The following is a 27,820-nucleotide window of genomic DNA, read 5'->3' as shown; positions in this document are numbered from 1 at the left end:
GGGTTATTGAAAAATCTATCTTCTTAAACTTCTTTGAAAGAAATGAGTAAGGAGAATAGCTTAGCGAGACGATCAAAGATGCATTAAGCTTAAGAAAATGGATGCAAAAGTTGTGACCAGTCAACCATGGAATCAATTAACCAAGACCTAGAAATAAAATCAAAACCCAAACCTTAAAGAAACACAACACTAAAAATGTTTCATCAATGCACCATAACCAAACTAAAAACCTTATAAATCTCGTCAGAAATTAAAGAAAATAAACTTTTTGTGTATAACTTAATTTGTTGTGTATTTATATAATTTTCAAATTTTTAAAAGGAATTTTGAATTCTTTTATATAATATCAAGGTCTAAAAAATATAGAAATTGAGGACTAAAATTATTATTATACTGATTAAAAAAAATTGAAAAAAACAAGTTTCAAAACGTTAGTGACCAAGTAGTTATCCAAAATGAAAATGATTCATGATTAAGTGACTATGGCTGTAGTTTACCAAAAAATAGCGTCTCTTTTTAAAATAACATTTTCACAGAGGACGTAAACAGTGAATTATATGGCAGAAAAGAAAATTTGAAGGCTCAATTCTTCTCTCTCTTTTCTTTTTCCTTCCCCCACAATTTCAAGGATCAATTTGTTGCTTATTCGAACTGTGTCTGTCATTTTCTCCGAAAGCGAGTGAACGCAGTTACTATGTTCATCCTCCGAGTTCACTCGGTGGACACCGAGTTACCCCTCACCGACGCCGAAGAAATCGAATTCTATACCACCACTTCCCTATCAAACCCTAACCCTAAATTCCGCGAAAGGAGAGGGGTCGTTCACCTCTATCGGAAGGCGTCTCAAAGCTCCCTCCCAAATCCTAGTTCTCGCTCCACTTCTCTTTTTGTCGTCGCCGTCCCTAAGTATCTATCCGCTGCCGATTTCATCCGATTTGCTGGCTCCCACATCGAGAATATCACCTACATCCTCTTCATCTGGTATCATTCATCTCCCTTTATCACGCTTCCTTTTTATCATTTTGATCCCAATTTGATGATTTCTTTTCATTTTAAAAAACACAATTCTATCTTTGCATTATACTTACACTTATAAGAAAAAAAAGGGGGGGATTAAAAATTTCTTTTTCGTTAATGCTAAATGTTTTTTAATATTAGGAATGATGGAGTGGAAGATAGGTATAGCGTATTAATAGAGCTAGCTGCCCAGTCGGCGGCCGATGCATTCTATTTTAGCTTGAATGGGAAGCGGTTTTCACCTGCTGAGGTTGGTAAAATTTGCCTCAAATTACTTCGTTATGATCCTCTTTTGAATAACAATTTTGATTAACGGGTTGTGTTTCTTTTAGGCTGAGTTATGTCACATCCTTTTTACGCATTCCGTGGAATACACCGAATTGGGTGAGATTGCAAGCACGCCTCCTGTAGGGTTCACCGAGTTGCCTACTTGCCCCATTTGTCTTGGTTAGTATAAAGCCTAAATTACCCTATTCATCTTGTCTGTTCATTTTGTTATATATTTATGCTATTAATTTCACTTCTCTTTTTATGTTTGGTGTATGGCAACAGAGAGATTGGACCCGGATACTAGTGGGATACTTAGTACATTTTGTGACCATTCATTTCAATGTTCTTGTACTTCAAAATGGACTTACTTGTCCTGTACAGTAAGCTAGCTCTTGGTTCCTTGAATAATTTTTGCACTTTGTATTGTATTAGTGTCTGTTATCCTTCTAGCATGATCCAGGAGAAGCTTACTTTTTTCTTTCTTTGGGTATCGGTTACTACCATTGCATCTGCATCTATTAGGTTTAGGACACATGTTACTTAAAATTGGTATTGTTGCTATTTTTTATATGGATTAATGTTTTAATCAGTATTATGTGTGTTGATAGGTCTGCCGATTTTGCCAGCAGCAAGAAGAAAATCCAGTCTGTTCTATTTGTGGATCAGGGGAGAATCTTTGGATCTGCTTGATATGTGGTTTTATGGGGTGTGGAAGGTAATGCATTATCAGCTGGTCCTTCCTTATTGTGTTAAAAATCTTTTATCAGTATCTAAGCGCAGTTATTTTATTTATGTTTTGAAATTTTTTATATGAATTTGTGCTCTTTTATGTTTCAACCAACTCTTTTGTGGCCACTGCAGATATAAAGAAGGTCATGGGGTTAGACATTGGAAAGATACACAGCATTGCTATTCCCTTGAATTAATATCACAGCAAATATGGGATTACGTGGGTGATGGTTATGTACATCGTTTGACTCATTCAAAAGTTGATGGCAAACCAGTTGAGATCAACTCCCGTTGCACATCAATTGAAGGAACTTGTCATTCATGTGGCTATGGTGATGATTCTGGAATTAATGAGGCCATCTATAGCAGCAAAGTTGAAGCGGTATATTGTCCTTATAAATAACTTCTGGCTGTTTATTTTTCAACGATAAGTTTTTAAACTAGTTGAATGGAAATCTTAACTATGTTATTTTTTTAAGTTCAACAGGTTCCCTTGAATGAGTAAAACAATTTCATTATCATGCTTTGTGATTTGGTTTTGAAACTTAGTGTCTTTAGTTTTTTATATATAACAAAATAACTGCCATACTTCACGTGCACATGTGCTGACTTGGACATAAGTGCCAATGTAACAGGTTTTTGATGAGTACAGTCGGCTTCTGGCTACTGAGTTGGAGAAACAAAGACAAGTAAGAGTAACACTGATGTTCTTTAATTTGTAGTATTATGGATTTCCTTCACTGTTCTTGTGTTTGTGTCCTACCGGTGCTATTGTGGCTTTTTACTGTGTTAAGAACTAGTATTTATCTTCTGTTTTCACTCCCCTCCCCCAGAACTATGAATCTTTACTTGCTGAAGCCAAAGGCAAAAGAGATAGTACCATTGCTGAAGCAGTGGAGAAGGCTGTGACATCCGAGATGCAGGACATCCAAAGCAAACTGGATAAGTGTACAGAGGAAAAAAATGCTCTTGCTGAGGTGTGTTTCAATGTATTCTGATATACAAATTCTGTATGCGCTTAACTGTGCAAAGCATTTGCATAATTGGTTCTTTTATAACATCACCATTATCAGTTGCACAGTTTGTAGCATTTGTCACCATCTGAGTTTTTTGTAACAGATCAACCGTAAACTCATAAAAGACCAACAAGTTTGGCACATAAAGGTCAAGGAAATCGAAGAGAGGTACTCTTGTTTCTTGCTCAAAGGGACAAAGCTTGCTACTAGTCCACATTCAACTCATTTTTGTATTTACCTTTTTTTTATTGAATTGTTTATTCCATCCATTGCTTAGTTGCTTGTCTTGTCTCTCGGGTATTACCTTCTGACTTTTTTCTTGTATTTTTCTTACATGGTTATTTTGGTTTTCATTTTAGGGAAGCCTCTGAATCGAGGTTAATGGATGAGAAGATACTTGATCTGGAAGAGCAGGTAACTTAATGGCCTAAGTTTATATGTATCTATGCAATTGCTTGAGATAACTGGCTTTGACAGTAATTATTTATCATGACAGGTACGTGATCTTAAGGTCTATATCGAAGCTCAGAAGACACTTACTGACATGACGGATTCAGATAGCATCAAGGGAGGAACGGTGTTGCCTGTTCCATCAACGCAATCATCCTCGACTAACACCAGGCGGCACAAGAAAGCAGGCCGAAGGCGGAATTAGGTTAATGGGATATTGCCGAGGAAAAGAACAATCATGTTTTTTGTTGTACAGTTGAATAATTCGTAGATACAGAAAATGAAGATTTAGTAAAAAATGGAAAATGAAGATAATATATGGAAAATTTAGGCGGCCTGGGTAAGTGTTTTGACTTAAGAGTTTTATACACGGAATTTGTTTAGATGTGTGAGTTATATTGATTATTAAACGCGAGGCAAGTAAAAGAAGGCATCAGCAAAAAATGGTTCCAGCCAATGGCATGGAACGTGATCGGGGGTTGGAAGATTTTACCATTAATTTCTCCACTTATGAAGGATTGAAACTACTTTTAGATCTATCATGTGGCGCAAATGGGGGATTTCTATTGGACGTGCGCTTGTGACAAGGTTGAGCGGAGATTAAATTTATTATAAATTTTTATACGAACTTAGATGTCATTTCATCTATATCCATTCAAAGTGTACCTTTTTTTTTGTGATTTTGTTAAATATATTTAATTTTTTAAAAAAAATTTAATTGCATGGATATCGAAATATATAAATCAAATCCTAATATAAATTGTAACAACTAAAAATATTTTTTAAAATATTTCCCACCATTGCTTTTTCTCTCTCTCTTTCTTTTTACCTTTCAAGTTCATGATATCTAATTATAATCCAGAATAAATCATCAAAAAAAAAGCCAAAAAGAATGAAAAGTTGTTGAAACCGAAAAATTTGCAGACAAACCTCACAGTTAATGAAGTAAAAACAAAGAAGAAAGCATATAAACAAGGCGATTTAAACCTACAAATGGATTATTTATTTAGTGTATAAGAAAAAAAAAGACTGAGATCAAAGCAAAAAATGAAGATGAAAATTATTCGAAAGTGCAAGATGATAAAATATAAGATTATTGAAAAGTCTTGAATCTATAGGATTTTCAGTCTGCTTTTGCGGCATGTTTTCTTTGTCTGCTATCTTGGCATGTTTTTTTATTTTTATTTTATTTTCTTGTTCATTTGATTTCCATTTAGTTGATTGTATCTTTCGATCTGCTTATGGAAGAGGAGATTGTAGGTTTGGAGATTGGGGATGAGGAGGACGAAGCATGGGAGAATGGGGGGAAGGATCGATATCGGTGGAATCTTATGCGTTTTGCTTGGTTGGATCGTTCCTTACAACGAGTGTTGTTCAATTCCAGGTCATGAGGAATATTATGGCTAATTTCTTTCTAGCATCAATTGGGGGTGATTGGATTACTGAGATTGAGGATAAACAGTACCTTTTTTGGTTTTACTACAAGTTGACATAGACAGGGTTGTATCGAGGTCCTCAAACCTTAAATAGTCTTCTTGTTATGCACCAGCTTTTAGCAGAGGAAGATCGACTTCAGATATTTCTCGTTAAGGGTATTTGGGTTTAAGGTATGCATTCATCGATGCAGTTGACTAATGTCAAAATGTCATGGGTCGCGGGTTACGGGTCAAAATCTGTGATCAATGTACACGGAATGTTCTATAGAGGTTAACTAATTAAATGGGGTTCATTTAATTCACTTGAATTAGCTCAATCCGTAGAATATATGAAGAAGCCTATCTACTTCATGCCTTGTTAGCACAGTGAAATTCTTCGGTAAAACTAGAGTTACGAAGATAATTATTATAAATCTAAAGGAATAAAGGTATATAAAGCTTAAATTATTTAAGAGTCTGTAGATAAATACTAATCTTAGACGCTGAATCTAAAATATAGCCTAAAGCTACGTGTTCATGGATGCCAAGCCAAGCAAGGCAAGGAGCAGTAATTATATAGCCTGCTGAGGCCTTTGAAAATTCAGATTTGAGAATGAAAATTTAGCTCAGATAATGGAAACCCTTAAAAGGCCTAAAACCCATCACTATACTATTTATCATGAAATTTTAAGAGAATCCAAGCCCAGCCTAATTTTCCTAGTTGAAATTTCCGAAGACAAAAAAGAACCTACTTTAGCTGCACCATGTTTCTTTTACATCCCCCGGGGAGAAGAAACCTAAACCTATCTGCATTTTGTATTAAATATGAAGGAAGATGAACTGCTGAATCTGAACGGGCAATGGAACCCATCTTTTTAATCATCTCCTTGAAGGAATACTCTTCTGGGAGCATATCGAACAGATCATCTCCCCTGCATATGATTCTCTGTATTCTAGAGTAGTTTAGAAACGCTTTCCTCTTTACTCTGTCTGCATGGCTATAACCAGTCATCTTCAACGTGAATTCTTCCAGGCTACGGAAGCAAAAGCTGCAATGCCATCCTGCATCCGAAAATATTACATCCGATTGCCGTGAGTGCCGGTACCGAGTCTGTGGGGTGTAGATCTGAACCGTGGCTCGCCAACTGCTGTAATCCACCGGGAACTCGAACGAATACATGTAATGCTTCAACTCAAGGTGCAATATAGGTGGTACTCCATCACACCATTGTAGTAGTTTCAGTGTGTGGGGGCTTGGGACCTCATCTGTGTCCGACATTATTACAAGGTCTCCGTTAGATATCCCGGCACTGTGAAGCAATCCGTTCATAGCACCACGTTGGAGTGATTCGAGAACGAATGGATCTTTGAGCGAACCAGGGGATGCAATTCTGCCAGGGAATACACCGTAGACGATCTTCTCCTCGGCAAAGGCAAACCTGGCACGGTTTGATGCAAAGAATAGAGGTTTGCGGATGCCGGTGAAAGTGGTGTTTGACTCCATGATTACAAATTTCGAAACATAGGGGTTAAGCTCGTGCCACCTGATCTCAAGCAAGTCTAGTTCATTGCTGAAGATGATGTTGTCGAAGATACGGCGTGGTTGTGAACGTATGGACCAATTATGGAGGCGACAAAGGTGTTCCACTGAAACATTTTCAGCATAATAGTGAGGTAGGCGTCTGAATGGCAGAGGGGGCTTGTCCCAGAGCGGCCGAAAAAAGTAGGATATCTTCTGGCCATAGTTATATATGCCAATCACGCAAACTGGCGCAAGCATCAAGAGGGCGAAAAAAAGAAGCTTAGGTGGTGATCTTCTGGTAGTGAGGCGGCGGAGTCGTGTTGCCATGCTTTGAAGTAGAAAAGCTTAGGAAAGACAGCAATTGGCATGCTTTGCTTATTCAATTAACAAACAAACAATCATGGCACCGAGATAGCCTGCACAAATTCACCAAAATTTTAGTTCTAAAGTAACAAATATGTCAAATTTACCCAAACTGGTTTTCATGAAAGTTAAAAGACAAGCATCGATTCTCTCTACAAACAACAATGCAGGCAATTTTTGTCCCATTATAAGCCATATACTGAAAAAAGCATAAATCTAGCATTATATAGGGACAGAGATGTGTTGGGATAAACACGTGTAAGCAAACAAGTAAAATAACAAATAAATTGAAAATATCAAACACATAAATTTTATGTGACGAGCAAAAAAATATTTCACTAATATGAGAAAAGTACAAGAGAGAATCAAAATAAAAAAAAATTCGAAACCCCGAAAAGAGTCTCCCTTAACTGTGTTATTTTTTATTATATCTAGGTCTAATTCATACACTAATCCCGATAGCTCTAAAGTAACTATACTTAGTGTCCACTTACCCTAGATACATTTTAGATATTAATTAATGCAATGTAGTATTAAATACGTAGGAATTAGGAAATAATCTCAAAATTGTTGTCGAAGGAATCAGCTGCATATTTTCATATCTCGTAGTGTCGTCGGGATGAAGATTTTTTTCTCATCGTGACCATGGCTGCTCGTTGTGGCATGAAATGCGAGTCATGCTCCACAAGATGCTTAAATTCAATCAAATATGCCATAGGTGATGGGATAAAAGTTTAACCAGGACAAAACTCTCCGTTCAAAAACAAAGAAAGATGCTAAATTTTTAGCGAATTGCAGTGGTTAAAGGTATCGTGTAATACTAGTGCGGTAGCAGGGGCTCTTTCCCCACCCAATATTGTACTATAAAAATGCATTTATTACTCTGGTAATTCTCTTAAAACAGTCGCAGACTATTCATTTTTATTTATTTATAACAAATGGTCTAATTACCAGTTCAAAACCTTAATTAATTCCTTTTTAAAATCATAAAAAGAGTTTACCTTTTCACTTCACCGCAACACCTCTTCTGAGTAACATTAAACTCTTATGCCCCATATTTCCGCTCTAATTTTAATCCAATTTCACAAGAAAAAAAAACGGCGCCGCAGTTCAAAATTATTGCAAGCAAACATGAAACCCCAATGGATTTACACTTTGTTCGATATCCCATATCCAAACACTAAAAAATGAGGGGAATTTCAGCATTCAACTCAAAATAATACTCATAAAACCAAAAATCCCCCCCCCCCCAAAAAAAAAAAAGAAAAACGAAGTCCGATTTAAAGGCCAAAACCTGTTGTTTTACTATGAAATAGTAGTCACTTTAAAGATTAAAAATGTATCTTCTATTTAAAAAAGAAATGACAGAAATGAGACATTGAAAAGGGAGAGAAAAAGTTCACCTCTGTTTTTTAGTCTTTTTGAAGGTTGAATGCTACAGTGAACGGAGAGATTCGAGGGCCGATGGGATTCCCGCCAGAACATCCGGAAATTACAGTTTAATCCTTCCCACTATTTTTTAAAAAGAAATTTGTTTAGTACTCTACTTTCACCTACCTGAAACGCTGGGGACATGCAAAGAAAGGGAGGGATAAAGAGAGAAAAAAATTAGTGTTTTTGTCAAGAAGAAGAGATATGATATGAGAGAGAGACTGTGCAGTCCACTTGAGAATGGCGAGAGGGACAATTGGGTAATTTACAGTTTGTTGTACCTGTTTGGTGATATATATATTACTGGAGGAGACACACATGGCATTGGAGTATGATCAATTATGTCATACGTGGGCTGCTGTGCCGTTCAGCCAAATGACTGTTATAGCCTTTCCAATTTTTGTATGCTTCTGTTCACCTCTACAATGTTACGTACTAGTATAAATACAACACATCCACATGCTCCAACTACTATAACTATAATAAACTCAATTATGACCGGGCCGTTTAAAATCCAGAAAATTTGAATAAAAGTATAATGTTCGAAATAAGGTTCGTCTTTTAAATAGGTTAGACCTTGGATAAAATATTTTAGCTCGAGCATCACCGAATAAGGCTAAACTTTTTTCCCCTACTGTTTTACTGCTTTATGTTGCTGTTTTATTGTTTTTATGTTGTTGTTTTGTTACAATTTCTCAATTATATTGTTACTATTTTGTTGTTATTATTTGGATATTATATAACTCTTTGTTTTTTTACTAATTCTACTATTATTTTAGAGACGTTTACTTGTTAAGTTGTAACTATTTTAGTGCTATTTAAGTATTAAGATTTTTTTAACATATTTCCAGTCTGTTGGGAAACAATTGTTTTAGTATTTTTAATATATTTGATGTATTATCTTTTTTAAATTTATTTTTATAAAAAATCTAAAAAAAGTAATACGAGCGGGCTGGATCGGGCTCAGATTTAGCACTTTTACTCTGGGTCAGGCTCGAGCCTAAGAGTTTACTTCAGCCCGACCTGTGATTAGGTCTATTCGATACAAAATATAGAGATTTAATCTCTATACTTTAAATGTTCAAAATGCAATCCTCTTGCTTTTTCAAATTGAAAATGATAGTCCAATCATTATTGTTGTTAGTAGTTTCCGTTAAATTTTGTCAACTTAATATGTCTATTTTCTGTTAACCATATGCTACATCACATGAGAACGATTAAAATTTTTAAATAAAAAGTTAGATGACTTTTAAGTATTAAGACAAAATCTTAAATTTTGTCAAAATATATATTTTAGCACACTAAAAATTAAAATATATTCACAATAAATCTAAATTAAGATCCATACACAATACAAAAGCTAAAGTTTTATTAAATAAGTTACTATTTTTATACTATATATAATATAATTAATTAAATTGATGCTATAAGTAAAATAGTAAATATTGTATCGTTATATATATATATCATTTTTTATTAATAGTAGTACGTATTAATATATGAATGTTTCAATGTATCATTTTAGATTTATTAATTTTTAAAATATATAATAATATTTTATTTTTAATATAAAAAATACATTTATATATTTAAAATTTTGTTAAGTATTATAAAATATTAACTAATTTATATATAATAATAATAAATTAAAAATCATTTGATGGTTGATAAACTAAAGAATTAAAAAATATATTGAAGCCCAAGCCTAAGTTTTGGCACATTTATTCTTCAGAGGCGGCCACCATTATTAGCAGCCAACACTTTTTTGAATGGAAAAAATTAGGTATCCACTTTCTCTTTCTCCACCCATTAAAAAAAATTAGGTATGGGCCATTATTATGGTTATGAATCAACTTGAAAATTATTATATTTTTTAATTCGCAATTTAATTGTTAAATTATTGTATAAAAAGCATTAAAATTTATTTAAATAAAATACTAGAAAAAAATTCAAACTTTAAGGCTTGGTAAAAAATAAATCTCAAAATTATAAATGAATTTTGATTTAATGTGCAATTATACAAGTAAAACTCTAATTTTGGTTCAAAGAAATAAATACATCAATTTATTTTTATACTGAATAAATATAATTATTTATGTATGTAATATATAAACATAAAATGATGTTATATCAATAATTGTGTTAATAATTTACAAGAATTGGATCAAATCAAAATTTCATGTACAAAATTGCATAAAATCAAAGTTCATGTATACAATTGCACATTAAACCATAGTTCATGTCTAATTTATGGGATTTATCCTAAAAAATCACCATAGTTTTCTATTGTTTGAAAAATACCTACGTATCAAAATATATTAACTTTAAGGTTTATTTATTAAATAAATTTTAAATAAAAATATGAATTTACCCTTTTCTAATTAATTATTATTCTATTTATTTTTTATATCCATTCCTTTTTATTGTAGGGTAAATTACACTGGTTATTAAATTATTAGTAAGTTTACATTTTGGTCATTAACTTCAAAAAGTTACAAAATGGTTATTAAACTGTTCGAAAATCTTTATTTAAATCACTAAACTATTTGAAAGTTTTTATTGAAGTCATTAAGCTATTAAGATTTTTTTTTAAAAGAAAAAGTCTAGGTAACGAGCTCCAGGCGACAATCGGACAATCGATACAGTGAATTAGTACCCATAGATAAGTAGAAGAACATACCTTATACCCAAGTTGATCTAACAGTCAGTTTCAGAGATTGAAGAAAAAAACTATTTGAATTTTGATTTGTTGATTCAAGACATTTAAAGTTGTTTTATAAAAAATTTGAACAGTTAAAAGATAATGGAAATGAGATGTTTTGATTAGTGCAAGCAGTGAATATAGAAAGTCATACACCAATAATTTCAACAATCTAATGACTTAAATAATACTTTCTAATAGTTTAATGATAATTTAGTAACATATAAAGTTGAGTGACCAAAACGTAAACTTATTGATAGTTCAAGACCTTGGGTGTAATTTACCCTTTATTTTATAATTTTCAATAAAATAAAAATCTAATTAGTTATAAATTATCATAAGTATTATTAATTTAAATTAAAAATTGCATTATATGGAAAATATATTTTAAAGAATGATAATTAATTAATTTTAAATAAAAATAATTTAATGAATTTATCTGAAGTTAATATAGAATTGAATATAAATATAATTTTAAAATACTCAATTATACTTGAAGTCAAATATAATTAAATTAGAATTTAGTTTTATAGCATTTCAATATTATTTTAAAATAATTAAATTTTTATTTATTAATTAAAATGGAGGGAATTAAAAAAAAAAAAAAGCACACTTCATTGTTCTTCTTGGCTTTTCCTCCAAAGGTTTTCTAAATATTTCAAGTCTTGTTAGGTGTAAGTTTTCATCGAAGGGTGGTTTAACCATTTTGGGTTTTGCTTTCATACTTCTAGTTTTCATCAAATGACTCTCCATTTGATGAGAGCAAATTGGTGGAGGAAACAAAAGATGATGCTTTTGTTGTAATAAAAGATCGAACAGAAAATGGAACAACTGATGAAGTAGAATCAGATCAGTTCTAGGATGTTTCAAAACCGAGACCCTTTGTAAGAATTCATAAAAATCATCCTCCTAATAATGATATTGGCAGCATTACTGGTGGTAGAAGAATCAGGGAAAAATAGATTAACTATCGAGACATGAATAAGACCAGCTGTTATGTCTCGACCACCGAACTAGAGAAAATTGAGGAAGCATTGGAAGATGAACATTGGTTGAATGCAATGCAAGAAATGATGTTTGGACACTTGTTCCTCGTCCTCAAGTCTACAATGTGATACAAACCAAGTGGATTTTCAAAAATAAGAGCAATGAACTTGGAAAACATCACTCGTAACAAAGCTCAAGCGGTGGCACAAGGTTATACGTGGGTTGAAGGTGTTGATTTTGGTAAAATAAAAATAAAAACCCTTTGCACCAGTAGCCAAGTTAGAATCCATTCGACTTTTACTTCTTGTTGCATGTCACCTTAACGTTGTGCATTTTTTAATGAACTTCTTAATAAGGAAGTATACGTGGAGAAACAGGAAAGGTTTTGTGGACCTCATAAGCCTGACTATGTTTACAAACTATCTAAGACCTTGTATGGATTAAAATAGGCTCCACGAGCCTAGTATGAGCGCTTGTCATAGTTTTTGTTGCAAGAAGGCTACAAATAGAGAAATGTGGACAAGATTTAATTTGTAAAGAAGACCAAGAGCAGCATGACCATTGTGCATCTATGTAAATGAAATCATTTTTGGATCCAACCTTAACAAAGCTAAAGATGAATTTTTGGAACTAAAACGTCCGGAGTTTGAAATGAGCATCGTTGGTGAGCTTACTTATTTTCTTGTTTTGCAAGTTAAACAACTTGAAAAAGACATCTTTGTTAACCTAGAGGAATATGTTGAATATGGTTAAGAAATTTGGCTTTGAGTAAGCTAAAGATGCTAGAACTCCTATGAGCTTAAGTGAAAAGTTGAGTATTGACAGAAATGGTATTTCAATAGACTGTTCATCTTACAGAAGAATCGTTAGGAGCTTACTATACTTAACAGTTAGCAAGCCAGATATTTGTTGGAGTGTTGTGGTATATGCACGGTACCAAGCCAATCCGAAAGAGTCTCATCACAAGGCAGCAAAATGCGAAAACTACATTTGATTTTGGACTATGGTTTTCTAAATACACTAATTTAACACTTGTTGGTTATAGCGATGTAAACTAGGCCGGTAGTATTGATCATGGAAAAGCATCTTAAGTGCTTGTTTTTAAGTTCATTTCATTATCCACAGCTAAAGCAGAATACATAGGAGCTGGGAACTCCTACGCATAGCTTCTTCGGATGAATCAAATGTTGTTTGATTATAGGGTTCCAATAGATGTTCTGACAGTATATTGTGACAATACCAATGCTATATAACATTTCTAAAAATCCTGTGTTGCACTCTTGTACTAAACATATCAATATCAGACGTCACTTTGTCCGTGAACTTGTGGAGACAAAAAGGGTAGTATTACAACATATTTCAACTAAAAATCAGCTTGCGGATATTTTCATTCAAAGAGGTTTGAAAATTTAAGGAGTGCTATTGGTATATGCCGAATGTGACTTGCCTTGGGTAGTCAAAGGGCACATTTCATAGATTAATTACTGCTTATTTCCGACATCTATTATTTTTATTATTTATTTTTTAAATGTTGATTATCCCTTGGAATGGTTTTAGGTGTTGGCACTAAATGTATAAAGAAGGGGTTGTTTATTGGATGACTGATTATCTTTTATTAAAGATAAGCTGGTTTCCTTAACTACTCTCTCTTTCTATCACGTCTCTCCACTGCTCGATTGTTCTATATTTCCTTTTTAAGGATTTTTTTTCTTTGTCAAAATTAACCATGGTAAACAATCAACCAGAAGAAGAGTTGGGGTTTCTTCATCGCCAATGGAGATATCAGATGACAGTTCGGTGCATGATGAAATAAACAGAGAAATCAATAAAGAGCAAACACCCCTAGTGATCGAGAGGCTCAAGAACAAACCATTGACAAGTTTGTTAGCTTTTCTTTTTAAATGTTTTGATATAAAATAATAATCTCTTAATCAAATTTACAAAACTACATGTTATTTCACTAAAAATTGATTTTAAGCAAATTTGGAACCATACTCCTATATATATCTTAAATATATTAAAATATACAGACTCAGTAACCTACTGACTTGAAATGTATTAAAACTTACAAGTAAATGTTCTGGTCCATATATAGATATGGGAACATACCCTTTAGTGGTTTAGATCATAGCAAGTAAATACTATTCCATTCAAGGCAACAAAACATATTGAAATATGATTACAAAGGTACCAAAATATAACATTGAGGTATCAGAACATTGCCACAAGTTTCGATATATACATGCTAAGAATCATATTTTTTCAAAGAAATGTATTGGTACTTGAAGCCATGTATCGGGACATACAACTCTACAATTACATTTAATGCTCAAATTAATGGCTCCAACAGCTCTAATTTCCATTTAATGACTCCAAAAATCACTCAAAGGGTATAAGTACAAGTCAATAACACTTGAAGACATAATAGATATCCAAGAATCAAAAGCAAGGGAAAAGCTTGAAATTCTTCATTTCTCATTTTTCTCTTGTGCATTAACTTTGAGAGCATATTTTAATATCTTTTACTACTCTCACATTTTTGTATTTGGAGCTTTAATTTGCAAAAACGCACCTATTAGAGGTTGATTGTTGGTTTATTCATCTTGTCTTTATTGTAAAGAGATCACTTTAAGGTTTTTTACCTAAAAAACTTTAATGGATTAGAAAGGTTTCTAGTTAAGCCTTTGTAAAGGCTAGATGGTTTTAGTTAAGCCATAAAAATTAGCTAGGAGGTAGGTTTTATCTTAACCTTGTGAAAAATATAGGGATTATAAATGTTATACATTTTCCTTGAAAAACAACATTCCAATTATAAAACAATGAGAAATCCTTGGTTGAGAACAGTTTGTATGAAATTTTCAAAATCCCGAATTACCATTCTCATGGTATTTTGGGGCCTAAAAAATTTATTAATGAGATGACTAAACAATAGGATGTTGTTTCTCCTGTTCAAACTAGCAATGGAAAAAAGAGGAGGATCCTTAGGTTAAGGAGTTGGGGACAGATTCACCTGACATAGAGAAGAATGCTAAAGAGGAGTTTGAGTATAGTGGTCCAACCTTTATCGAAACAGAGATTGGGACAAGATAGGATGAATGAGGGGAACATGAAACTAGTGCAGGTGATGAGTTAATATTTAGTCAAATTGTCCATGCTGAGTCTTTAGCTACTCGAGAATTCTTGCCATTTCTACCTCTTATTTATCACATTGTGATGGATTAACACGATGTGGGGTTGCTTAAGGAGAACATGGCTACTATTCCAAAGTCTTTCAAGATCTCAAAAAGCTATTTTCCACTCACAGGGTGAATAGTTTTATTCACTCAGCTTCTCTTCTCACTGATGTCAGGATAGAAGATGCACTAAGCCCCTTTGTTGTGGCTACACAAAAGGATAAATCTTAGAGTTTTTAATGAGTGAGTTGGCATTAATAGATGAAATGCATAGGCTTATAGCAAAAAAGGCAAGGTTGGCCAAAATTATTATCTATCTTGAATTTCTTGGTTAATGCTTTATTTTATTAAACTATCTATTTAGAATTTCTTGGAGAGTTGAACATTTTTATGAGTGAAGTATTTTGGGGTTGAGTGATGGTAACAGGTGGGGATCTCTTTGGGGTTGCAATCGCTTCACATTGTACGATCAGTTTGGGTTTTAGCTAATATGGTTTCGAATCCATTGATGAATAAATCATTCACTCAGTAATACTCTATTGAGTAGAATTGTTATTTGAACTATGTTAACAAATCTTGTGTGTTATTTTACACATTAAGTGACATTAAAAATTGTACCTACTTATATTATTTCTTTCAACTTAAAATTTAAACTAGTTTATTTTATTGTTTTGTTATAATTTTGTATATATCAATATGTCGTGTTATTATTTTCAAACAATATAATAATTTTTACATACACGCACGTTTATATCAGTAATTTTCACATGCACATGCATGTGATAGATAAATTTTGTGTGTATAATGTATATATATATGGATTAGTATTTGATACAATAACAGTGTGCTTTTTTATTTCATAAGTAATTTTAAAAACTGTTATGTCTCTTTTTAAAATATTTATTTTTAATATTTTATTATACTCTTATAAGGTACTTATCAATCCCTTAACCCTACTTGCGAGTCTAAAACTTTACTAATATACTAAATAGTTTTCATATATATATATATATGAGAAAGAGATTATTTTCAATTGGCATAATGTCACCCTTAACAATATTTTCTTGTTATTTTCAAGTTGTTTAGCCCAGGTTAAGGTGGGATTATATTTATGGGTATCCCATTAGAGTTTGGATTTGGACCAACTTTGCTTTATTTCTTTTTCTTTTATATTTGAATTTATGTCCAAAGTATTGGTACCCTTTAAATTTATAAAGGATACATAACAATTTCCCTTTCAATTTAATAAAAAAAGTACTTTATTTTTTATTTAAATTTTCATATTCATGTATATACAATATCATGATTTTGAGAGGTGTATCAAAACAGAGTATGCATTTATCAAATCAATAGAACTGTAGCACTGTATTTTGATTCGTTCTCATAATTTCAGTTTTAGCTGAAAAATGGAATTCTGGGTAAAGAGAAATGAGAGGGCATTTAAAATAGATTCATGTTTAAGAAATATTGAAAGGTTGATGAAGTTGGTAGGGAAGGTTTTTGGAATAATTGAAGCAGGGTATCATTATTGCTCTCAAATCTACATACTTGTGTTTCATTTACTATATGTTCACATTGAAGCAGAATTGAAAAGGCCATGACCATTCTTTCAAGTTTCATCCATCCCATCACTAACTTATTAGCATCTGCTTCGAATTAATTTGATGTATTTCAAGGATCCAATGAAGGTCCTGAAAATAACCCAAACTTCTTCATCAGCCTGTATGTAACCAAACAGGAAAAATAAAATAACAAGGAAAAAGTTACCTCCATGGAACATCTTCAGCAAGCAGCCAGTCTCCTTCTCTGTCCAGATAAGTGAGTTTAAAGCTCTTTTGCCCATTCTCATCAGCTGTTACCAAACAAGAATGTTTGAAACTAGGATTGAATTGAAGCAAGGTCTATAGGGTTTGTTTTATTATATATATACTTACATATATCAAACATTCTCATCAGGGTGGTTGTGAGCGATTCAAAGGAGTGGTGAAGACTAATGTCAATTTTCCTTGCAATTGCATTTCCTTCCATCTTTACCTTCACGTACGTAGAACTTGAAGCCCTACCACCACAGCTATTCTCCACCGCCGCCCTTACATTGGCTACGCGGCGCCGCACCTTCTTCCTCCACGCTTTCACTGGTGGCCACCCCACTAAACCCTCTCCATCATTCCTATCAAAACCAAAGATTCAATTCAATAAAAGACAGGCGCACGAAATAAAAAGAAAAGGGAGATGAAAGGGAAAGTGAAGTACTTGAAAATGGCAGAAGAAGAGTGGTCGTCGACATCTTTCGGCTCATCTTCATCATTAGGTCGTTGGTTTGTCCAAAACAAAAGAGGCAACGTTTTAGGAACAATTCGATTCTCTTCATCAAGGAGGCGTCGTTTTTTGGTGCCACCACCACCATCATCAGCACCGCCGCTACTGCTAGAACTGCAGCTGCTGCTGCAACTGTCGCAATTGTTATTAACATTAATGCCAAATGGACCCAAACCCTCCCTAAGCTCGTAACCATAGCTGTTGAGGTCCAACATTTTGAAAGGAAAAATAGGAGTGGAGAGTCCCAGTTGGAGCTCCATGCACACCACACAACAAACAACAAAAAACAAAGATTCCCTCCCCCCCCCAAAAAAACCCAACTTTAAATGACAAATGCTATTAGTCTTGAGAGAAGGAAAGCAAAGCAAAGAGTGCAATAGTAATCTAGGTTTATTGGTAACAAAGTTGGGAGGGGGGGATTTTAATATAAAGAAGAAGGGTGAGATTGAGGGATGGGGACATATAGCAGACAGAGGGTAGCATTTGGTGAAGTGGGTCCATGTTTTGCTTCACTTTTAGCCGACCTATTTGTCCCCTCTTTCTCTTCCTTTTTTAGGTTGCTTCTCCCATTGTTTTCTGTACCTTTGCACACTACACTGCCAAACCATTTCACGGGCACCAAAACTGGGAGTTTCTTCCCTATTGTTTTCCCCGCCTTTCTTTCAACTCTTAACGCCCACTTCTACACCAACACTGAAACTTTAACCTCTATTAAGGTAATACATTATTATTATTTAGGTATAATCTCAAATTTAGTCCTTATCATTTACATTTTCTTTTGTTAATTTTATTATTATTTTAGTTAAATTTGGCTAATAATTTTTCAAAAAAAAGAATTAAATCATTTTTTAACTAAAATGTTGACTAAAAAATTAAATTTTAATAATGTTGGCATGAAAATCAGTGTGACAATTCTCGTATACTTCATCCCGACATGACACAATTTATTTTATATGTTACATCAACAAATAATTTAAGATTTATAAAAAAATTCAAAAAAAGAAGCGAGAAGTACATGGGGATTATCATGTAGGCTATCATATTTAAAAATTTAACGTTTTAATCAATATTTTCGTTAAAAAATGACCATTCGACTCTTTTTAAAAGATTAATGTTAAATTTGACTATTTTAAAAAATTGAGACTAAATTTAACTAAAAATAAATAAATATAAACGATAACAGCTAAATTTAACATTTTTATTTGAAGAAAAGTAGCAGATATTTAGGTCTCAATACTGCGTGGGTTAAAACCCAAAGCGGGAGTTGAGTGGATGGGCAGATTCATGTGTGAAACAATGCGGTATAGGGAGAGTGAGAAAAGATTAGGGTACTTATGAGATTGAAATTAAAGAAGAAGAAGACTTTAATTCCTGACTAGGTACAAAATTGATAGTCAAACCTGCAGAAAGGGCCACCCTTTTTTCTTTCTTCGTTTCCCTATGCATTAAAAAAGATGATCGACACGTCTTTGGTTTCATCGTCAGGTAAACTACATAGGAGGGTATCCTAAAATAGCATCAATTTTATTTTTGCCATTTTAACTTTTTTTTATCAACTTAATCACGAAGTTAGTATAATTTTTCAAAATGGTCACTTAAGTGCTATCTCATTCACGATCATTTTTAAGACATTGTTCACTAGCGACAAGGTAAGTGAAAGGAAAATAAGAAAAGAGGAAAGGGAAGAGTAAAAAATTAATTTTTAAAGGGATTAAAAGAATAAATTTTAATTTGTAATGTTTATATCGTGATAGGTCCAGTCAGCTTCTCATTAATGAAATAACAGTCGGTCACCATTTCGAGAAAATATTCTAACAAAAGTGACTAAATTAATCAAAAAAAATTTAAAATAACCAAAATAGAAATGACTATTTTATAATCATCTCTAATGTAGTTTACCCATTTTTTAGAGGAAAACTTACCCAATCTGGTTCATTTCATTACTCTTCTCTTTTCCCCTTGGCACAATGTTTAACCCATTGAAATGAGTCTTTAATACTTATATTTTCTGTGAATTTGATATTTATTTTGTTTAGCTAATTTTAACCATTATTTTTAAATAAGGTTAAATTGTATTTTTAAAAGAAATGTCAATTAAAATATTAATTCTTTACTATATAATAGTTCATATGCATTTCATGTTAAAATGGTACTATTTGTTTTATATACCATATAAATAAGGATTTAAAATTATAAAAATTCACAAAAAAATATAAGTGAATTGTCATGCGAAATGTTATATTTAAAATTTAACATTTTAGACAATATTTTTGTTAAAAGATCAATTAGACTCCTTTTCAAAAGATTGATGATCAAATTTAACTTTTTTAAGGTTAAGAGTCAAAATTAATTAAAACTAAATAAAATTAAATTAACAAAAGATGTAAATTTGACATTATGTCAATTTTGATTCCAAAACAATTGCTACACTCTTTTATTCCAGAATCTTCTATATTCGGGATTATATAAAATTAAAATCTAATCCTAATATTTTGATCTTCAAAATTTAACATATTAATTAAAAACATTGAATACTTTATAATTAAATTAATACTTGGTTGAAGTAATAAATTGGTTGGACCGTAGGGATTGAACTCCAAGTTCAAGGATTTTATTGTAATTTTGATATAAGACATTTATATTTAAATATTGAAGGGATGTGTGTTTTGGCAAAACTTACTTTCTCTTTGACATTTTCTTTTGCTATTTTTGGGCTTTCTTTGTGGTTTTGTTGGCCGACAAGTTCTATTTCCTTATATTTTGGCTTAATTTTGTGTATCATTAATGCTAAACAGCCTTTTAGGGACATTAAGTATTGTTTTTAACAATGATGCATCCCTAGTAGTTTTGTGGTACTACAAGTTTAGCTTTCCTCAACAGGGTTTTTAGAACAACCACGGCATGCAATTGTTAAAATGATGGGATCTGACGATTTTAAGTGAAAAATTTGCTTTGATTGAAAGTAATGAAGTTGGTAGGGAAGCAGGCAGCTACCCAGCATCCCTAATTGATAGCCAACAAATATAAACAATGCAATGCACGACGAGAACAGAATTGTGTTGTTTATTAATCAGCACGTAGGGTATTAAATACATGATTTGAAGTGAATATATTTTTATAATAACCCCACATACAAACACCTTAAAGAATAATTGTTAAAGGAATGGATGGGTATTTTTTAACCCCTAGAATAATGGTGGAGACTGCAATCCACAGCAAACTTGTCTTAATGTCTGCCCCAAAAGATTAGTTTGTCATGTTTGAAACAAAAACACCTTTTCGCTATGTGCCTTGTTTGTGCTATGTTTTAGTGCTGAATAACAAGCATAAGTCACTTCATTTTATCTCTCTTTTCTTCTTTTTTTTATAAAACTAGTTTTAGGAAGGAGGGAACCATGCGGGAGGCTACCCCAAGACAGGCGAAGGCCACTGTGACATCCATGTCCCGCCCGACTCATGCGGTGGTGCAATGATGGTCACACACATTCCAACAAACCAATGAATTGACATTGTTGAAATAATTGAATCAACTTTGGATTTTCAATTTCTACAGAATTCAAAATATAATTAAATAAATAATAATTTATTCAAAAGAAAGATAAAATGATAATTTTTATCTTATTTATGGAGTTAAAAAACTACCAAATAATTAAAAAAATTTAAAATAATAAAAAAGAATTGAATTTCCCTTCTTCTTCTTTTTTTACTGATTTTGTATTCAACTTATATGATTTATAGATTTTGAGTTCCATCTATTGATGTGACATGATATTTTTACAACATCTAATATTGGTCCAGGCATTTAAAGCGAGTTAATTATAAGGGAGACAAGGGGGACCAAAATTTTATGAAGAATTGGAGTGAAAGAGTGGCAGGGTGTCTACTGAATCAAAGTGCATGGGCAAATCGAAGTGAGTCCAATCCAACGGGGCGACTTGGATGGTTAAGAAATCAAATCAATCTCTCCACCATTCATTTCGTTGCGTTGTTAAGCTATTTTCAATGAGTCTCCAAATGTAGGTGAGGGGCGGTCTATCGACTAGGTTGTTTGGGAGCTTTGATTTTTACCCTCTCCTAAGAGGTCCCCCTAAACCTCTTTTTTGGGGTTATTCATTTTAGTCAACCACAATCAATTATACCATATCTTTCATTTAAACCACAAATAACTTAGATTTTTATATTTTTAGAACTATTATACCCCACTTGGGCTGGACACTTTGAAAACAATTCATCACTTCTCGTTCTATGGCTCATTCTCATCTAATAAGTCTTTTGGTTTTAACGCCACCCACTACTATGGTCACATGCTTTTTAGTGTGAACATTTCTCCAATATGAACACTTATTTGAGGACTGCTTGGATCCACCTCAGTGTAATAACTTCATACCCCATCAAAAGGAATAACAAAATGAGCCCCACTATGTATACCCCTGAGCACTCCTTGATGATAATCACTTTGTCATGTCACCGCTACCAAAGAAAAGGACTTTCCCTAAAAATACATAAAAGGAAAAATGATCTTCTCCCCTTAATTAGCAACCTTGAATAATTATTCCCTGCACTCTACTTTCCAAGTCCTCACAGTTCCTCCCCCTCCTCTTATCTTTCTAGCAGTCCGCCTGTTTAAGTGAAATCACCACTTTCTTCTCCCTTAAAGTTAATATCAAGCTTCTAAAACATAAGCTAAATGAGCTGTTAATCATTGTGGCTAATAATTATAATAACATAATTAATTTTAAGACTCTACTCATAAGAAGTACAAATAATGAACATCGATTCCTTAAAAGATAATCAATATAGCATATAAAAGGACATGGATATTTAATATTAGGTAAACCTAAAATGTTTCTGCTCATACATCAATGCAACAAATCAAATTTAGTATTTCCTTCTACTTTATAAAATGCATTTTCATTACATTTACTTTCACGGTCCCCATCTAATTTTAGCATGCTTAATTATAACTCAAACTTAAATTTAATAATTAATTTCTCACTATTATATAAAAATAACATTACACATTTTGTAATATATTAAAATTTGAAAATATAAATAAAGATAAAAAAAATTTCCAATAGGAAATCAAATTGAAGTGGAAACATGGATTTTGTCAAAATTTGAAGGACTAAAACAAAGAAACAACGAAATCTGTTTGTCTGGATTTGCCCAAAACATCCGCACGTGGGGACAAAGAGATGACACAAAACTCAAACCTGCCGCTCATTTCCGCTTTTAGACTATAAGTATTTTTATTTTATATATTAAATTATTTAATAGGGTGAAAATAAACTCATAATTTTTTTATTTTAAATAATATTTTTACACTGTAAAATTTCTAATACCATATGACTAGTGTATACATTTAAAAAGAAGTTGACAACATTAACAATATATTAACAAAATTTTCATTTGTTTTTTTCCTAATTAAAGTTATTATATTATAAAATAGTCATTATTTTTATAATATTTATGATTTTAATAGACTTAAAAGATAATCAATGTTAAAATCTAATCTAATAGATAATGAAAATTAAATACAAAACACAAATCATTTTTTGAATAACTCCACATTGTATGCTTTTTAACATAATCTTGCAAACTCCAATCTTTTGAAGAGTGACTACTGAGAAAAATTGGATAGATTTTTATGGAGACAATCTCAATAAAATTTCTAGAACAATATTAATATTGGATCAAATTTACCCTAAACCATATGTAATGTTTATCCCTTTTATTTGTGTTAATTATAAAAGACAAATTTGATTTGGTATCTCCGACCAAAACGCAACATTATAGTAGAAACAAAATGAAGGGAAAGTTAGAAGTAATCCGTGTTTAAAATATAAACATAATCTTATATGATAATTTCCTTCTTTTAATAAATTATTTATCATTAAAATCAACAGTCCTAAACATTTCTTTCAACCCTAAAATTGTTCACACATTACTCGAAACGTAAAATGTAAAAAGACAAGGAGAAGGAGAGACAAAATGAACAGTTTTATTAGTAGTTGAAATGTGCTTTCAATTCTAAATTTAGCCTCTAATATTTTACCTATTCTATCTATTTGGTTCTAACTCTAAAAATCAACAAATTTAATCCTCGATGTTATGTTAATTTGGTATTGATTCTAAAATTAAAAAATAAAATTTTCAATATTTCATATATTTATATGAAATATTTTAAATTTTAGAATCAATATTAAATTGATAGAATGTGTAAATATTGAGGATTAAATTTAATACATTTTTCAAAACCAAGACTAAATTAGCAAAATTGGTAAACATTGATGGCTAAATTTATTATTATACCGAGCCATGCCAGCATTCCGTTCGGTGATCAAACACATTTTAACGGTGGAGTGATGAAAATACAAAATTGACTTAATTAACAAAAAAGAATCTATTTGACCAAAACAGGAATGCGGGTGATAGTTTATTATTATTTTTAAACCACAAAGTGTTGAGTGAGGATAAAATTAATTAATAAAAAGTAATATTTGTGAAAGGTGTCATCTAAAAAATCATTATTTATCAAAACTCGAATATTAGATAAACAAATTATGACGCCAATTTCAAGCTAACCAAACAAGTCTTAAAAACAATAATATTATATAAAAGTGAAAGTGAAATGTGAAATTTATTTAAAGGTACTGCCTTCTTGTCCCTTTAGACAGCCTAGCTTTTCTAAATCAAGCCATGCACAAACTGTTCCACCTAAAACTTGTGGGAGGACATTGGAATTGGGATTTCAGTAGATATAGTAATTTGTGTATTTATATATTCTATTCTATCATAATTATATTTAACCTACTTTTATGTGCTATATACAATTAAAAATAAAACTTTGATAATTGGTACTGTGTCTCGGTACCCATTAACGAATAGAAGAGCATATCTTAGATCCAAGTCGATTTAACAGTCAGTGTCGAAGATCAGAGAAGAAAACCGGTTGCATTTGGTTCGCAAATTCGTGACGTTCAAAGTTGTTTCTTGAAAAAAAAAATAGAATTGTAGAAGAGAAAGGCAATGAGAGGTTTCAACTGGTACAAACTGTGCGAACAAAAAAGGACATACAATAATAGTTTTAAGAGCTCAGTGACTTAAACGAAAACTTTTGAATAGTTGAATGACCATTTTGCAACTTTTTAAAGTTAGAGTAACCAAAATGTAAACTTATCAATAGTTTAGTGACATTGATCGTAGTTGACCCATATTTTAATTATTTGTAATCTTATGAGGCCCAAATAGAGTGATGAATCCTCCAACCCTGTTTTTCAAGTCATGGGTCCTTTTCCAACAACCCATATCTTGTCGGCCTATAAATGTCAAGTTTCCATCTTGTATCAAAAGAAAATTGGTTATAACAAAATTGTAGTCTATTTTCCGTATAAAGGATGAATTTTGGTACAAATTATGAAATTGTTGAGTACATTAATAACATGGTTGGTCCATTAGGGGTGTAGTGGTATGGTGGATAGGATGAGAATGAAACGCAATAGCTTCTTGAAAATATTTAAATAGATTTTACAGTCTATTAATAACAACGGTAGGGCTGTTACTAGACATTAGCTTTTGCCATGTTGGGTCCGTAAGAGAAATGAAGAAAAGAATCCAAAATGAATGGTGGTGGAAAAAAAGCATCATATGTCTATTCCGTATCACAATTTTAGATATGATACAAGGATGACATTGATGAATATATATATATATACATATATATATCATATATCTTATTAGTATGTTCAAATTTAATTACAGATACCCTAAAATTGTAATAATAATATTTTGATATTAATACGTTGATGCATTTTGGATGAAGGTAAGCACCCACTCCTCCAAATTCCTTCATATTTTAAAATCATAGGGTACCAAATTGATAATAAAAAAAAATATTATGATTTCACTTTTCTAATAATCATAGAATATAACTAGTCTGGATGTAACAGCCCAATTTTCAGTAGTGTCAGAACAGTGATTTGAGATCACTAAATCCGATGAAAAATTTAGAAAATTTATTAATTAATAATTATAAGTTAAGCGTGATTTTAGAAATGTTTCAAAATTTTAGTGAATTTTGTGATTTAAAAGAAATTATTAGGTAAATTGGGTCAAAAACGAGGTATCGAGACCTCGATATTATAAACTGAGCCGTAAATATTTTTATAAATATTTGCAGAGTGTCATTAGGGTAGTTTTAAAGTTTCGTTAAGAAATTTTAATGTTCCGATGGTTAATTGATTAAAAAGAATTGAATTAAAAAAATGTATTCCCGAGACTTCGTTCCTATAAATCGGACTTGTAAATATTTATTATAAATATTACGAAGTTAGTTGTGTCGTTAGTTAGGTTTTAATTAAGTGAATTTGTCTAAATTGAGGTTAATTATAAAAAATATTAAATTATAATAGAGATAAAAGTTTAATTATAGATTAAGAAAAATTAAAGGGATCAAAGAAGCAATTATGCCATTGTTTAAAGTTGTGGCGGTTTAACATTGAAAAATCTAAGATATATTTAATTTAAAATATATATTATATTATATTTACTTAATTAATAAGTATGTTTTTATATTATATTTGTACAGACCTATTTATGCCCGGGCCCAGTGCCATAATAAAAGCAAATAAAATATCCTAGCCCAATTACTAAACCAGCCCAAACATTAAACCCTCAGCCCAAATTTTAACCCTAAGCCCAAATGGCCCAAAAATTATGCCAACTTTCAGCTAAGGGAAAACCCTAGGTGCGCCGCACCGAGGTCTTTAGCCTTCGGCGACGCGAGTCAGCACCACCGCCGCCACTGCTCGCCTGTCGTCGGCCCTTCACGCGCGTCAGACTACCTGCAAGAGAGAGCCACACGCAAACACAAAACAACAAAAAGAAAAAACACAAAAAGAAAGTCGAAACAACAGACAACAAAACAATAACAAAACGAAAAAAGCAATCATCAAAGAGTCTGTAATTTGGCTATAAAAGCCACAAGCTTTTTCTTTCTATGAGTTCGGACACATATTAGAATATCAGAAATAAGAACAACAGAGGTTGATATTTCTTTTTTTTTTCAATCTATTTACTAGTCATTTTTTTATTTTTTATTTTGTTTTACGAATCTGTTAAATAAAAAGAAAACAAGCCTAAAGGAGGAAGGATAATACCTAAGGGTCACCTGAAAAGCCCTTAGCCGGCCATTTCGGTCATCGAAATTGGGACGTGAAGGGAGAAAACATGGGGTCTTCTCCTTTCGGCCTTGAAGCCCAGAGGTTTAGGCCTTCAAGCGCCTTAAAAACAGACCAAAACCGCGACCTTTGCGTTGCCCCGATCACCGATGACGGTGGGGTCACGGTGGCGCCGGCGTCGGCCCTATCGGCCGGGCTTGGAGCCTGCGAGGGAGAGAGAGAGAGAGGCTGAGCCCTCTGTTTTTTTGTGAAAAAATGAAGCAAACTGTTTTTTTTTTCTTTTTTTTGATATTCATATTAGATATAAAACGACGCCGTTTCAGGTGACCTCCCCAAACGCGAAACGACGCCGTTTATCCCCATGACCCGTGCACGCGACCCGACCCGCTAGGGGATCCGCGTGTTTTTTCTTGGAGGGGCTATTTCATGTCAAGTCCCTCCGATTTTATGCATTAATGCAATCTGGCCCTCGTTTCTTTTACGTTCTTGCCCCGCGATTTTTCGGCCTATTTCATTTTGGTCCGTGTTGAAACGATGCGCATAAGGGATGGGGATATTTCCGAGTCAGTCCCTCGTGCTTCATACACGTTCCATTTTAGTCCCGAACCACCCACTTTTATTTATTTGCGATTTGAGTCCCAGATTTTGGATCCGTTTTCAATTTAGTCCCTTGCCGGTTTAATTGTTTTTGTTTATTTACTTATTTATTTTAAAAAGAAGGTTTTATTTAATATTTTATTTAATATTTATTTATTTACTTATTTGTGATTTTTTATCAAACTTACATTATTATTTATTTCATTTCATTTCATTTTATTTTATTTATTTGCTTATTATTTTAGTATCGATTTTGTTCATTTTATTTTTGCCATCATTATTGCAATTTCATTTCTATCATTAATTTATTTGTTATTTTTCAAGTACTTTCAAAACTTAGATTTATAGTTATCATAGTTATCGTTGATTATTATTATTGTTTTTATTATATTGTTATTTATATCATTAATCTTATTCATGCGCGTATATATTAAGATTTATTAGCATCGACGCTATATGTATATTTTATTATGCATGCTATATCACGATTATTTTAAAACGTATGTCGCACTATTGTATTTAGCCATGTACAACTCCTTTTGCGTATTAAACTATGTCACTAATAAACCTAATACATTAAGCGTACATTTTTAGGCATTTCATTTCCTTTTTATCCAAATAAAAATTTCAAAATAAGGCAATATTTTGTGT

At 32.2% G+C, this 27,820-nt stretch overlaps 3 protein-coding genes and 1 long non-coding RNA gene across 5 annotated transcripts; 1 reads left to right on the top strand and 3 right to left on the bottom strand.

Moving 5' to 3' along the window:
- The first annotated feature begins 528 nt into the window (after positions 1–528).
- Positions 529–3,865, top strand: LOC105780018 (BRAP2 RING ZnF UBP domain-containing protein 1). Its single transcript, XM_012604120.2, has 11 exons — positions 529–981; positions 1,159–1,267; positions 1,350–1,464; positions 1,570–1,667; positions 1,896–2,002; positions 2,149–2,398; positions 2,652–2,705; positions 2,850–2,993; positions 3,136–3,200; positions 3,392–3,446; positions 3,529–3,865. Exons 1-11 carry the CDS (start codon positions 695–697, stop codon positions 3,685–3,687), a joined length of 1,443 nt encoding a protein of 480 aa, XP_012459574.1. The 5' UTR covers positions 529–694; the 3' UTR covers positions 3,688–3,865.
- Positions 3,866–5,309: 1,444 nt separating this feature from the next.
- On the bottom strand, positions 5,310–8,633 carry LOC105780087 (uncharacterized). 2 transcript variants are annotated; one of them, XM_052633066.1, is made up of 3 exons: positions 8,495–8,633; positions 8,186–8,347; positions 5,310–6,835 (listed from the first exon to the last, which is right to left on the bottom strand). In XM_052633066.1, exon 3 carries the CDS (start codon positions 6,744–6,746, stop codon positions 5,646–5,648), a length of 1,101 nt encoding a protein of 366 aa, XP_052489026.1. In that variant the 5' UTR covers positions 6,747–6,835; positions 8,186–8,347; positions 8,495–8,633; the 3' UTR covers positions 5,310–5,645. The 2 variants fall into 2 exon arrangements, with proteins under 2 accessions (XP_052489026.1, XP_012459695.1); XM_012604241.2 differs by lacking the exon at positions 8,495–8,633 and having other exon boundaries at positions 8,186–8,459.
- A 7,759-nt stretch (positions 8,634–16,392) lies between these two features.
- On the bottom strand, positions 16,393–18,001 carry LOC105780205 (auxin-responsive protein IAA29). The gene is made up of 5 exons (XM_012604435.2): positions 17,976–18,001; positions 17,328–17,900; positions 17,009–17,244; positions 16,842–16,926; positions 16,393–16,765 (listed from the first exon to the last, which is right to left on the bottom strand). The coding sequence occupies exons 1-5, from the start codon at positions 17,999–18,001 to the stop codon at positions 16,714–16,716; spliced, it is 972 nt and encodes a 323-aa protein (XP_012459889.2). The 3' UTR covers positions 16,393–16,713.
- A 7,882-nt stretch (positions 18,002–25,883) lies between these two features.
- Positions 25,884–26,845, bottom strand: LOC128042357 (uncharacterized). The gene is made up of 2 exons (XR_008197639.1): positions 26,552–26,845; positions 25,884–26,236 (listed from the first exon to the last, which is right to left on the bottom strand). It is a non-coding gene; the product is annotated as an uncharacterized LOC128042357 (long non-coding RNA).
- Between the last annotated feature and the right edge of the window lie 975 nt (positions 26,846–27,820).

This window comes from Gossypium raimondii, chromosome 7 (genome assembly GCF_025698545.1).
Source record: "Gossypium raimondii isolate GPD5lz chromosome 7, ASM2569854v1, whole genome shotgun sequence".
Classification (NCBI taxonomy): domain Eukaryota; kingdom Viridiplantae; phylum Streptophyta; class Magnoliopsida; order Malvales; family Malvaceae; genus Gossypium; species Gossypium raimondii.
The sequence above is the reverse complement of the archived record's forward strand: the minus strand, read 5'-3'. Positions and strand labels throughout refer to the sequence as shown.